The sequence below is a fragment of the Rosa rugosa genome, chromosome 2 (genome assembly GCF_958449725.1).
Source record: "Rosa rugosa chromosome 2, drRosRugo1.1, whole genome shotgun sequence".
NCBI classification, from domain to species: Eukaryota; Viridiplantae; Streptophyta; class Magnoliopsida; order Rosales; family Rosaceae; genus Rosa; species Rosa rugosa.
Genome location: NC_084821.1, coordinates 67,663,587 through 67,678,102, shown reverse-complemented (window position 1 = coordinate 67,678,102; position 14,516 = coordinate 67,663,587). Strand labels below are relative to the sequence as shown.

Genomic DNA, 14,516 nt, shown 5'->3' with positions numbered 1-14,516 from the left:
CATATATAAACGTCATGTATTACATCATTGGCCAATTATTTATTCATATTTTTTATGGTTTACACCAAACTATTAGCGGAAGACTCTGTATTGGCCTTGTTTTATAGAAAGTTATTTGGCGAATCCATCGTCCTTAATTTTAGACACTTTTGGTGCATACTTGACACATTACATTGTTTGCGGTTGTACGCAATAAATTTCTAGATTTTCTTCTATATTTTGATTAAGGTAGACGCAATACCAAAGGGTAATGAGATATTTTTTAAAGGATTTGAATTCGGGATGTTGTCTGCTTAGTGAAAAGTTTAAAGGTAATAGAACCTAATGGGCGGTACTCTTTCTTTTGCCTGAATCTCTTCCAATAGGAATGGTTTTAACGAAGCTGTAAAATGCTCTCTTTTAATTTCTATCATCTGGTTCGGTTTTATGAATGAAATCTCATCTAAAATAAAAAGTTAAACTGCGCATCATAAATTGAATTCAAATTTTCAAAAAGCGAATCAAATACACCAACTAACTCTATTCTTCTCATTTTCACATCGTCAACACCGTTTCATGCATTTAACATTTACACGAAAGACTATTGACCCGCAATAACTTTCAACGAGTAATCAACTTTCCTTTCTAGCATACTTAAATATTAATCCATTCAAAAATATCAAATATTCGAATGATTATCAACTCACAGTAAATTCTTACGTGTCAATAATTTTTCACACAGTAAAAAAAAAATAAAGCACGATAAGTGCAACATGGTCAATGAGATATTATTTCAAGAAATGAGCAAGTAGACTCACGTACATTATCCAGGGTTAGTTGGGGAATTAAAGTCCCTTAATCTTTCTAATTAACGTGAAACCCTATCACTAAACAAACAAAAAATCCTAAACACTCATAAAAAGCAAAATCCAAAAACCACAAAGCAAAGCATATTTATTAGGTGAATTTACCAAAATGACCCCACAGTGTGAATTGTCTCCCCTATATATATATATAAATATTACCCAGTCAATATTTATTTTCCTCCTTTTTAAAAATAAAAATTCCATTCAGAAATAGAGAGAGTCTCTCTTCCTCTCTCTACCCCTCCGCCTCTTCTCTCAGACCACCTCCACCACCACCGCAACCGCAACCACCTCCACCTCACTCTCTCTCTCTCCTCTCTCTTTCTCTCTCCTTAGCTCTCGTGTACACGCGGCGGGCGGCGCTCATTCGCGGCAGAATTTCGAGAGCAATGCCGGCACAGAAGCGTGGCTTCGAGGCCGCGGAGGACGGTGATCCTGTGGAGAACCACCGCGAGAACGGCCTTGAGGAGCCGCAGGACGGAGAAGGTACGTGCTATTTTACTATAATACCCCCCGCTCCGAACCAAATTTCCCTCAACCACCGCCGCACACATACAGCAACTCAACACACACACACACGCTCTCTTCGTTTTCTTCACTCTCTGATTCTCTCTCACTGCGACGTCGTTTTGTTTTTCCTACAGAGTCCGATCGGAGCCGGAGCCCCGAGCCGAGTGAGGACGAGAAGGACGACCAGAAACCCGAGTAAGCTTCATATTTCTTTTGCTGCTTTCTGTTTTGGCTTTCGTTTCTTTCTTTTTTTTGGTTCGTTCGTCGTTGCGCATCAAGTGTTTGATGCTTGAAACGCTGCGTTTTGATTTCGCGATCTGCGTGGTTGGCTTGGCTGTGTGAGCCAGTGGCTCACCGGAGCTTGACGTGTGAGTGAAGCAGTGGACTGGGATTGTCGCGTTAGGAAGAGGAAGAAGAAGAGTAGTGGTGGAGTCGGGTTTTGGGATTGTTGCTCCGGCCACTGGATTCGGGGCTCAATTTCGCCATGCGTGCATGGTTGGTTCGAGGTTCGAAGCATGTTGCCTTCTCTGGCTGGTTATTCAGCAACGCGTCCCCATTTTCGCAGTTTCGGAAAACTTAGCAGGCCAGAAATTGATAGGAGTTTGCGTTTGTTGCTGAAGCAAGTGGTGGTTTACAGCGAAAATTGTCACCTGCTTCGTTGTCATGGAATGTGGGACGAAGTGTTGCTCTTAGCTCGAGAATTGATTCTGGTGATGATTTGAGGAATGACGGTGGTCCGGTGACAAGGGCCAATCATCGGGGACAAAGATGGAATTTACAATTTGGTTCTACTTAGCTTGTTAGCTTTGTAGCTGTTCTGGGTTACCATTATAGTACTACACGTTTTGCACGATATATTTCTGCTGGTTTACTCCTTTTCGTATAATTTGCGAGATTAATTTAACCAAAGCAGCATGCGTTGTTATAGTCCTTTCTAAAGCAGCATGCGTTGTTATAGTCCTTTCTGGATATGATAGCATTGATATGCATGCTTGCAAAACGCAACAGCTTATGGTTTGGGTGGTATGGATGTACAGTATGGTACAATGATGTGAAAAGTTCCATGGAAGTAGGCTTGAGAATGAAATCAATGTTATGAACTGGATATTAATTGTTTCCTTTTTCTGATCTTAAGGTCGGGTAGATTCTATTTAAAAGAGGTTCTTATAGATCCTCTTAGTGCAGAAAATGTGAACATCAAATCTATTTCATTTTTTTAATTTATCAGTATTTTAAAAATTTGTTAAGCATGCAAAAAAAAAAAAAAAAAAAAAAAAAGGAGAGAAGTTGCACATAGATCAACCTATCAAACATTGAATCTTTTGTATGCTAAATTTTTTTTTTCCTTGATCTTTATACACAGATACGTTGCAGTAAGACTGTCAGAAATTCGGAAAGAAGTGCAATGCCCTATCTGTCTAGGTATGCTTCCAAAGATATTGGTTAAATATTTGAACTGTTTTGGATGCTAAATCAAGCTCGCAAGTATTCTGATCTATTATGTTTCAGTTTATTTTTTTTCTTCTTAAAAAAAAAAGAAAAAGAAAAAAAAAATTGATATCCTGCCATTGCGTACCAGCATAAAAGTAAAACTCATTGATATAAGAAGGTTGATATATTTCATTCTAGAGCATCATGAGCTCTTGCATGCTTCTGTGGTTAGCTGTATTGTATCATTGAGAGTATATCTTGAAATGCCATTATTTAAATCTTTGCTGTATAAAAGTCAGATTTAATATCCTGAACTTATATGTACTACACTTCTGTGTAAAATCCCATTTCTGCTATCAATCTGTCTTGCTGGCCTGATTGCTGCATATGCTTTAACTGGAAGCAAGAAGATGAAATGGTTGATTGAGACATGCATGAAAGAATTTTATTTTGAGTATGAAATTCGTATTCAAAAGCCTTTTGTTTTAGTTCAAAATTCCAAAACTTTTATTTGTGATTATGAAATGATATATCCAGAAAACCAACTGTAAGATACATTTGGAAATTTGATGCAAACCATGGACTTGTAATTATGTTTTGTTTTCAAGTTGCTGTACTCTTGACTCTTGACTGAATTACTCTGTTAAATGCAGACTCAACTTTTCATTATGAATGATCATAACTTGCTATATTCACCTCAATATAAAGTCAGCTGAGCTGCAAAAACGATTGACTCAGTAGATATTGATAATACGTGTAAATTCATTAAAAGAAAAGGACTTTATCTTTAGAGGTCACGTCAATTTATATGAAGCCTTATAACTTTTATATCCTTTCTTTTTGATAGCTGCTTCCGGTATTAGCAGCCTTATTGATGGGTTGATTCACTGATTCTCTCGTTTCTGTGACTGTTGGGTGTTTGCACATGTTATCACATTTGTTTGTTCGGTATACATTTATTACCTAAACCATGCGTAGCTTCAATTCAGACCCATGCTGAGGTGGTCTAAATCTATATTTCACATCCATGTAGATTACTGTCAAAAGAATCAGAGATATAGAGCTTCGGTGGCCAAAAATGCTTGACGTTAGAATTTTAATACTAAAGTTTGCTAAATGAATGAGATAATGAATATGATATTATGTAAACTCATCTGTCCCTTTTACACATATGTTAAGGTAATGGCCCTCCCATATAGTATACTTGATGGTGAATTGTGGGTGCAGGCTCAACTTTTAAGTGTTTAGCTCGTTTCTAGTAGCCATGTCCACATAGTTTTCTTACTGTTTGCTGCAATAAGTATTGGCTTTTGTACCCCACCTTCCCCCTACCTCCTCTCCTAAAATTATTATTATTAAAAAAGAAAAATCATTTACCCTTTTGTATGTGTAGGGATCATTAGGAAAACAAGAACAGTGATGGAATGCCTACACCGCTTCTGTAGGGAATGCATTGACAAGTCCATGCGGCTTGGGTATGTTAAAACTGCAGACTATTACCTTTACTTTTTGTTCAGAAGGAAGAGTATTTTAAATCTCCTTATATACAGATTTTGTTTAAAGAATATTCCAGAAAGTTTGAGCTGTCAATATCTCGTTCCCAGATTCAGACTGTACTCTCTCTTTCTGCAGGAACAATGAATGCCCTGCATGCCGTACACATTGTGCTAGTCGTCGCTCTTTGAGAGATGATCCGAAGTACGATGCCTTAATTGCAGCTATTTATCCAGATATTGACAAGTATGAGGAAGAGGTACTATGATGCTGATACTACATTTTGGCTGTACACTTTATTTCTAAATTGCATTTAAAATGGTAGCACTTACTGTTTAATATCTCCTGTAGGAATTAGCTTTTCATGAAGAAGAGAAGGCTCGCAATAAGCAGGTGAAAGATTTAAAGTGTGTTATGCTTGCAAGTATTTTGTGATTCTTACTGGCAATAAAGCTTTAAAATAAATATATAAATAAATAAACGGTTCTAGTTTTTCTTGTGAAACTGATGGCACTCTCTAACTTTTGCAAATCCCTGGAACAGAGTTCAATGACTTTTGTTGAAATTCATTATGTTTTTGTTTGTTGCCTTTTAAAAGATATTCTAGTGTTATACCTCTTCCTCATTCAGGTATTAGGTGTCATTAAATCTGCATATACAGTTCTTTCTGTTTCCATTTTGTTGCTTTAGGGTGTTGATCAATAAATTTATTTGAACAGATCCAAGCTTCCATTGCCCAGACATTTCGACGACAATCCGAAGCACTTGGTAGGAAGCGAACAACAGCAAAAGCCACTGCAGCTGCATTTATGAGATCACAGGGTAACTATAAAAATTTGAGGAGGAGAAGGAATCATAAAAATACTGTTGAAATTCAAGGATCCGATGACAATGAGGAGGCAAATGGTAATGATGGAGGAAAAGATTCATCTTCTGGTGATGAGCGCAAAGAACCAAGACCAAAAAGACCCAAAAGATGGGCAGGAGCTCGATATTATCAGCCTTCATCAGCAACTGCGAATGCAGATGGTGATGATGAAAATGATTATGAGGTGAACAGAGAAGTTATGGGTGCATCTGTGGGGTTTGTTGGCAGTCCAGAAAGGCTTGCATGGGGTAAAGGTGGCATGCGGAGTCATACACGATATGGCAGTTCTAGTGGTGCCAATGGTAAGAATGCCAGGAACCGCCTTTCTAAGTTGGTGGATTATCTCCGGAACTCGGAAGCTAATGATAAAGGGGTAAGTTTTTTAGTTTAGGCTGCAATAATGTACTATGAATTTCCTTTTGAAATTTTAAAATGGCAGACAGAATTGACCGTCGGAAATCCCATATTCTATATTACCACAAACTAATTTTATTTTTTAAAAGATATTAATACAAACTGCAGAGGGTCATGACGCCATTCTTTTATACAGCCAAACTATATATATGGGTGTGTTTTTCAAAAATAGGTGGCATTCTGCATCTTAATTGAGAGAGTGGATCAATGATTTCACATAGTTTGTTTTTTTTTTCTTTCTCTGTCTTCAAAATATCAGCTGGATATCCACCTCCTACTTGTTTCTTTTGATGAACAAAGAATACCCAGTCTGCAGAGGCCTTATCTTTGCTGCAGTCCCACCATGTCAATTGGACAACTATGTCAGGTAAAACCACAAATCTTTTACTAACTGCATTTTTCAATTGATAGCTTTTCTTTTTCTGCTAAGCCTCTAACACCATACTAAATTTGGTTTTATGTATACAGTATGTTGCTGCACAAACTGCACTGCAACCTGATGAAGTGCAAATATACTTTTTAAAAGAACTACAAGCCAAAGTTAACCCATCAGACCCTACAAATGCTTCAGTTTCAACATCTGGTGTTTTAGATTCAAGCAAGGATACACTGCTTCTGTTAAGAGACGATGAATTATTGGGAGAAGTTCAAGTACGCCATCTCATTCGTGGCCATCTGGTGAGCCCCTTTATCTAGAGTACACTTGTACTTCAGGTTTTCATAAAACTTCCAGATCTGATACTTTTCCTTTACAATCATGTTCATAAAACCTCCCTCTTTCCAATTCATTGGTAACATAGACACACAGAAACAGTGTTTGGCGCACGTGCACGCGTGCACACACACACACACACGTATATATATAAACAACTATATGCGACCTACGTTGATGATCCCTTAATGTGTGTCATTCTGCAGCTTTTGGCGTATCAGAAGAAGTGGAACTTAAACCGTGGCTGAAGATAAGTTTCTGGTAGCAAACCTAGCATATTTTAGTTTTGACTAGATATATATAGTGAGCACTAGGCATGGAGAGCATCAGGTCAGGGAGGTCTCATATTTAGAGCTTCTCCATCATGTGTTGTTGGTTAGAGCAGATGCCTGTCTTTGGAGCTCGCCAAGTACTCGCAGAACGAGCAATTTAGAAGCAGACATCTTCGAAGCTCATTACAACTGTTAATTGTATTCTATAGGTTATAAGTACCGGGTCAGTTGTGAAATTAATCTATTTAATCTTATGGCTGCCATGTTTGACTATCCCTGGTTTGCACCCAGGCTTTACAAAGTCTCCTAAGTATAGAATTATGTATTTATTTCTCTCATCACACGTTAATAACATAGCCACATAGGATATGTCAAAACAAAACGTATCAACTACGAATACTTAAAAAAACTCATCTTATCTCAAACCAATATGATGTGTCGCATCATCAATAAGACTTTGGATCTTCATTTCAAGCATTCAGCTATAATTGCAGGATCCAGATTCTCTCGGCTCACCCTTATTTATATTTGTTTCTCTTAAGACTTTTTGTGTTAGCTGTTGATTTGATATCCGAAGGTGACGTCATTTTAATCAATAAGAGTGAGGCAGCGAACCAAGGATAGTATCCGTAATTGCACTACATTATATGCTACAAAATTCTTTTATGCATTGATAGTGCAAGCGAATCAATAGATCCAGCAGATCTCAGCTATTAATATTTTTCATAATTTTTCCATACACCGACAGTATAAATGAACTAACAAATATATCCAGTCATCTATATCTGTACCTGTTGATACTTTCTTGTAAATAATTATTTTTTATATAAAAAATATATTTAATGTTATCAAACTATTCATTGCTATCAGTACAAGTGCACACTAAACGCTCTCATGCTACAGTCCTTCAAGATCGATCATACATTCATCATTCATCCCAACCATTCTTGATTATGACTAATTGTTAAACATTATGATCAGGATAATGTGGTTGTCTCTTACTCTCTTTCACAGTGTGGTCCCACTCACAACTGCCACGTGGTATTTGAATCGGCCCTTATCCATTCAAATGCGGGTCCTATAGTGGGATCCCCATTGGATCAACTACTTTGTCTTAAAGTGATAATAATTGCATTAGATAAGGTTAACTTAAACACTAATCGGATCGTTGATAAACTAATCAAATGAATACAAAAAGACATTTATTTATTTAATAAACGATATTACTAAATCCATCACCACCAACCACGGTAACTCTGGCTTTTGCAAAAGACCAATTACCCGTGGCAGCGTAAAAGTAGCGGAGTAGTTCAGCTACAACAGCTACATAATCTTAATTAGACAGTGAGCTTAACACAAAGCCAAAGCCTATTTAGGTACCTTGGAAATTAAAAACGACGAACCCTAATCACAAAATTCCATCGAAACCAACACAACGAGAAGGCACGTGGCAAACACTGAAAGGAAAACGACACTATTTACATTCAACCCCAGGTAGCTCCTCATCAGTTTTCACTTGTCACCTTAACGATGATGCTTGCTCCTCGTCTCCCCACTGTACATCCTGTTATGATCACATAAAAATTTCAATCAAGTCATCATCAGATGCATCAAATATCAATTTTTTTAGTTTGTTTTGGAGTCGTGCTGGAGGATCATCTATATATATGTGACATCTAAATAAAATGATAAAATACGGATCTCCATAGTACAATATTTTTCTTCTCAAATATTGTTACGTGTACGGACATAAGAACAAATATCTAGAGTTTAGAGTTCTTGTTTTAGATTTAGTGTTTATTTTCCGAGATATCTGAATGGAATGATACATCAAGTCAACCATTTCTCCATGTGTTAGCTGGTATACATCTGAATCCAACGGCTAGCTTCAAAGGCGTTGAACCCTCCAGATCAAGATCGATCTTCAACCACTTATTAATATATAGATTTACATGTTGATCTGCATGGATCGAAGTGACTGTGATACGTACCAGTCATAGACAGTGGGAGAGTTTGGCTGCGGGCTATCAAACACCTGGTTTCCCATCGTTTTGGTCGCAAGGTTGCTACCTGGGTGGAACACACTCCTCCAAATGTTGTCCTTGCGCGCCGAAACCGGTGTTGTTGGGGTCACCGGCGTCGTCGGCGTCGTCGGCATCGTGATCTTGCTCGACTCTCCCTCATCTACACCACCACGTACCAGAAATAACAATCAATTCAAAACCCAGAAAGCAAATTAATGATCTATTATATGAATACGAAGTGTACGACACGCACGAACCTTTGATGTTCAAGGGCTTAGGGGTGACCTTTCTGAGCTTGCCGAGACCACGTTCAGGCTGAGGTCCAGCTACTACATCATCCCAAAGCTTCTCTAGCAGAACCATCTTTGCTCTTAACTTTCTTTATTTCCTGCTCTTCTTTCTTTCTGGTAGGTTCTGGGTCTTGGCTAGATGGTTGTATATATAATAGAGCTTGGTAGCTGAAAATATCTTCGGGTACTAATAGAAGTTTACTGATTTGATAATGGGTTTTTTGGCCTTTTTGCTCCTTCCAAGTGTTACTGGTTTTAACCTCAGGGTGATAATTCCTAATTCTGCGATTGCTTGTAGGAAAATGGAGAGTGGAAAAGGCATGAAAAGATGGATAAGGATGAAGAGAGAATCTTGCGTAGGGCATCCGCACGGGACACGTGGTGGGGAGGGCCAATCACTGCCCAGCAGGGGGTGTTTTGAATATTTCATTTTAGGAATCAGGGGTAGTTTCGGAAAAGATGAAAAATTGGTTTGCTTCTGATTGGATGGCTGTAAGGCCACGTGGTGGGAGTGGATCGAGGCTTGTCTCACAAGTGGAACATTATATATGAAACTAATCAAGGCTTGTGGCTGTAAAATCGATGAGAGTGGATCGAGGCTTGTCTCACAAGTGGAACATTATATATGAAATACGTGTCCTATTCCTCAGAGCAAGGAGGGCCCCACAGTGATGGGAGACATGTGCTTTGAGAGTGACACGTTGGCCCCCTGGTTTGGTAAATGGATATTCATGATTATGATTTAAGTTTTGAGTTATGTTTTGTTTTTGTTGTGTTTACTTGCTAAGAATCGGAAAAAATGGTGGAAGCGGAGTTGAAATCGGACATTCTCACTAAAAAGGTTTGCATGATATTAGTTTAAGACATAACCGAAGGAGGTAGAATGAGATTGCAACTCATGTTCATTTTTAGCACCACTTTCCTGGTTGTATATTAGCATGATGAAGATGATATATCGATGCTGTTAAATCATGATAAGACCATGTTCTCTATGATAATTGTTCATTTGGTTTATACAGTTTATCACGTACATAATTGTTCTCAACATATGTTCTTTACACAGTACATAAGTGATTGCATTCACATCATTGCCACATTTTATAGTTCAATATAGAAAATTTGGTTTCGTGTCAATTCGATCACCTTAATGCATTCCTTGCACATTTTTGAATTTCTTGTCTAACATGTTGGTTTTTTTTATTCTCAAGCTAAATTTAGATGGTTTGCCATTGTTCCACTGTGATTAACAGACTAACAGTCGGAGCAAAGGAAAAAGATCATGTCAATTGATTCTTTGCTCTTTGATCTATGTTGAAAGTACTTCTTTACTTCTAGTTTGTGGATGATTATTTCTGCCATATTCAATTCGGCTAACCTCATTTAGCTTTCCAGGGATCCTCGTAAAATGAATTACCAGAAGTAGTATGATGAGCTTAGTTAATGAATTACCAGTAGTAGTGGGCAATGAATTGGATACTAAATATTCTCTATCAGGTACAATCTAGTTAGTTGTTAGGATTTTTTTTTTTCAAACTGTTTTTTGTTCTAGAAATGTTGCAAGTGGGTCAATTCGCACAAGGAATGCTGTTGTGTGTATGGACTCCCCAGGTAAATTGGATGACGGAGAACCACAGTTAATCGATGATATCTTTGGTTTTCGGAACAGAGAAAATGTGCATATGATGACCTGCCATGAATTCCGGTGTAGGAAATTAGGTGAATCAGACCACACAAGAAGAAGAGTCACCCCTAGCTCCAGCTGTTATCGGCATAAACCACATAAAGGACACCTTCCATAATATAGGATAGTCATGAAATCAGCATCTTCATTTACTTCTCTTGATAACTACAACTTGCAGAAATCTAATACCCTAAAGAGTGTTTTTCTCTTTGAACATCAAGTTGAAAAGCTCATGAACATGTTGATGCTCCCTCCTCAGAGACTCAGAGTGCTGAAGATAAGCATGCATTATGCTGCCTTTACCAGGATTTTGATTTCGGAAATGAATGGATATAAATGGAGTTTTGGATGATTGAGATTGCAACTGTGCGCTGCAAGCCCTTTTACACCCTTGTACACCTTAGCCAGAGGACTGTGAAGAGATTGCGGTGAAGAGAACTTCGCATGAGAATCGAATAATGGAATTGGGAGATTGAGGCATAGAAATTTGATGGGATTGAGAGGCTGGTGTAAGAGAGAGAATAAGGGGAATTTCATATTGGTTTTAGATTATATGGAAAATGAGAGTTTGGATATATATGTTGGTGTTTGATTGTGACGAGAGTAGGATGTTGGGTTTTGAAGATGCTGATTTCATGACCATCCTATATTATGGAAGGTGTCCTTTATGAAGGATGGCTTCTGGGTTTTGAGAGATGTGGCTTCTGGGTTTTTGTACTTACATGAAGGATGGGAATCAAAAGTGTTGCATTAAGGCAATCAATTTTTTTTTTTTTTATCACAATGAATGGCTTTATTAATCTTAGAAAATATTACAATACTGTAGAGATAATTAGCTCCCACTAGGGAACCTCCACTAATACCTCAAGGGTTTACATTCATAAGGTCGTAAAGCCAAGGAGGCCCAACCTCTTTGCAGAAAAATCCTTGTACTAAACTCAACGCACGCCTTACTAGTCCATGTGCTAACTGATTACCTCTTTTCCGAACATGCTTCCAGGTAACCACTTCAAACTCCTTCATCAACTTCTTGACACCATCTAGTACACTACCAATATCACTCAAATCCATCACCTTCAAAGATAAGGCATTTATTATCTTGAGAGCATCCCCAACTATTTCTACTCGCTGCACCCCAAGTTGCTTACTATAGCGCAAGCCATGCCACAGAGCAAGAGCCTCTGTTGCTAGAGGAGTTAAGAGAGCAATCCACGGTATCGCAGCAGCCCCATGCAATTAAATTCCCGCTGGCACATTGGATTGCCACTCCAAAACCCACTTTACCATTGGTCTGATCACAAGCCCCATCAAATGCTATCCTGCTCAAACCATCCATTCTACTATTTTCTACCTGAACCTCATCCTCCAAATTCCTGGCCCCCAAATTCACTTGACCTCCTTGCTTAGACACCTTAACCTTCTCAAACTCCATCTGCCATTCCACACATCTTGTAAATATGCCTAATGGATCAGTAGCTTTCTTACCATGCAAGACATTATTCCTATCCTTCCATATCCGCCATGCCAACAATATCCCAAACAACTCAACATCCCTGTTTTGACTTTCAGCAGCGACATGCAGCAATAAATCGACGAAACTAGGCTCCCTCCATTTCTTAACCACCGGCCATAACCAAGTACACTACCAGACCTGGCGAGCATAATCACACTCCCAGAGACTATGCATAACAGTTTCCTCTGAGTATCCACATCTCCCACACCCCGGATGAGCACCAATCGTGCGTTTAAACAAACGCTCAGAACATGGTAGAAATGTGTGGCAAGCCCTCCAAAGGAAGATCTTGACTTTGTTCGGAACTCGAAGATTCCAAAGAATACTCCAAATGTTGGTGGAGTTTGATTCACCATTCCTACCTCTACTGCTTGCACTCATCTCCATCTGCTTTCTTTCCATTCCCAACCAATACCCAGATTTAACGGAATAATAACCATCCTCACTAAAATGCCATACCACCACATCATCACTACCATTTTCGGAGATGGGAATAGACAAAATTTTCTCAGCATCCACCTCTAAAAAATGATCAATGATAAAAGAAGTGTTCCACATACCAGGTCTGCTCATAAGTTGATTGACCATTGTGTTGGCATCCATAAAACGAGGGGAAACCACTTTAAAAGTCCATGGAGAAGGAATCCATCTATCCTCCCATATACGAATCGAGCTACCTGTGCCCACCCTCCATCGCGTACCCGCACAAAGCAATTCTTTACCCCAACATAGACTCCTCCATATAAAAGATGGTTAAGGCAAGCAATTTGTTACTTGTTAATGAATACAAAAGGACATTTATTTATTTAATAAACGAAATTACTAAAGCAGCTCATCACCACCAACCCCGGTAACTCTGAAATGAAAACGACACTATTTACATTCAACCCCAGGTAGCTCCTCATCACTTGTCACATTAATGATGATGCTTGCTCCTCGTCTCCCCACTGTACATCCTGTTATGATCACATAAAACATTCAGTAAGTCATGATCCGATGCATTGTTCTACTCGAATATCGATTTTTTGAGTCTATGTTTCTAAGTCGAGATGGAGGATTTATATAACAAACATGATCAATACAAATCTCAATAGTATTATATTATTCTTCTTCTCAAATATCGTTATGTGTACTTGACAATGCGGACATAACAATAAAATTCTAGATTTAGAGTTCTTGATTTAAGTTAAAAGTTTATTTTCCGACATATCTGAATAGAATGATCCATACATCAAGTCAACCATTTCTCTATGTGTTAGCTGGTACACATCTGAATCCAACGGCTAGATTCAAAAGCGTTGAATCCTCCAGATCAAGATCGATCTTCAACCACTAACTAATATATAGATTTACATGTTAATTAATCTGCATGGATCGAAGTGACTGTGGTACGTACCAGTCATAGACAGTGGGAGAGTTTGGCTGCGGGCTGTCAAACAATCGAAACGAAAACACCAATCAGATTCAAACATTCAATTCCTAACCAAACCCCAAGTCTCCACAAGCACCGGCGATACCCTAAGGCCTTGTTTGTTTCCTGGAAAATGGGCCTTGGGAAAGGAAACATGTGTTTGGGACAGCCATTGGAAGGGAAACACTTTCCCAAATGAAGGGAAAAAGTGGAGGAAATCCATTCCCTCCCCCCCCCCCCTCCGGATTCACTTTCCCATGGGAAAGGAAATTGATTCCTTTCCTTTCCCACCAACCAAACATAGCCTAACTTCACATTGCAAGCTTTCTAATCAAATCCTCAGTTTTAACTAGCAGCACCAAGAGCGTAATTAACAGTAGATTGAATATGTTCATTGTTCCTTTCATAAATATTTTTTTTTGGGCAGCAATGTGACCCATAAATATGAAACATATTTTTTTTACATCGGGCTAGCGTCCGCCCAAACGGACGTTTTTTTGGGGTTCGAGATCTTGATTTTGGAAGTGATGTGTGGGAGGAGGCCTATAGAGGAAGGGAAGCCAGCCTTGGTGGAATGGGTGTGGCAACTCATGGTGAAAGGGCAATTGCTAAATGCATTTGATGAGAGGCGGAGGGGCAGAGGTTTAGGATTTAGTGAAGAGGAGGTGGAGAGGGTTTTGCATTTGGGTTTTGTTTGTGTGCTTACCCTGACCCAAATGCATGACCATCAATGAGGCAAGTAGTGAAAGTTTTGGAGGGGTAGATTGATAATGAGGGATGTGATGAGTCTGAAAAGGAGGATATGGATGCTTATTTGCTTCAGAAACGGCATGCGCGATTTAAGGAAAGGAATAAATTCAGTTTACCTCTCTGAACTTTGAGTCTAAAATCAGTCTGGTCCTTAAATTATTTTTTTAATCAGACTGGTCATTGTACTTTCAAACAACATCATCCGAGTCTAAATTTTGAATCCGGATTCAAAAATGACGTCATCAGCTGAGTTGGAGCCGACAAGGGAGCCCACACTTCAGATTTTTAAACCCTAAAGGAG

General features: G+C 38.7%; 2 protein-coding genes and 1 pseudogene across 2 annotated transcripts; 2 read left to right on the top strand and 1 right to left on the bottom strand.

Annotated features, from left to right (window-relative positions):
* The first annotated feature begins 1,023 nt into the window (after nt 1-1,023).
* Nucleotides 1,024-6,884, top strand: LOC133729580 (putative E3 ubiquitin-protein ligase RING1a). Its single transcript, XM_062157129.1, has 10 exons — nt 1,024-1,331; nt 1,490-1,550; nt 2,719-2,777; nt 4,180-4,261; nt 4,419-4,539; nt 4,632-4,673; nt 5,000-5,521; nt 5,822-5,929; nt 6,031-6,240; nt 6,481-6,884. Exons 1-10 carry the CDS (start codon nt 1,235-1,237, stop codon nt 6,520-6,522), a joined length of 1,344 nt encoding a protein of 447 aa, XP_062013113.1. The 5' UTR covers nt 1,024-1,234; the 3' UTR covers nt 6,523-6,884.
* Nucleotides 6,885-7,731: 847 nt separating this feature from the next.
* LOC133729579 (auxin-repressed 12.5 kDa protein) lies at nt 7,732-8,997 on the bottom strand. The gene is made up of 3 exons (XM_062157128.1): nt 8,828-8,997; nt 8,538-8,730; nt 7,732-8,110 (listed from the first exon to the last, which is right to left on the bottom strand). Exons 1-3 carry the CDS (start codon nt 8,931-8,933, stop codon nt 8,071-8,073), a joined length of 339 nt encoding a protein of 112 aa, XP_062013112.1. The 5' UTR covers nt 8,934-8,997; the 3' UTR covers nt 7,732-8,070.
* A 593-nt stretch (nt 8,998-9,590) lies between these two features.
* On the top strand, nt 9,591-14,228 carry LOC133731360 (L-type lectin-domain containing receptor kinase VII.1-like; annotated as a pseudogene).
* The last annotated feature ends 288 nt before the right edge of the window (nt 14,229-14,516 follow it).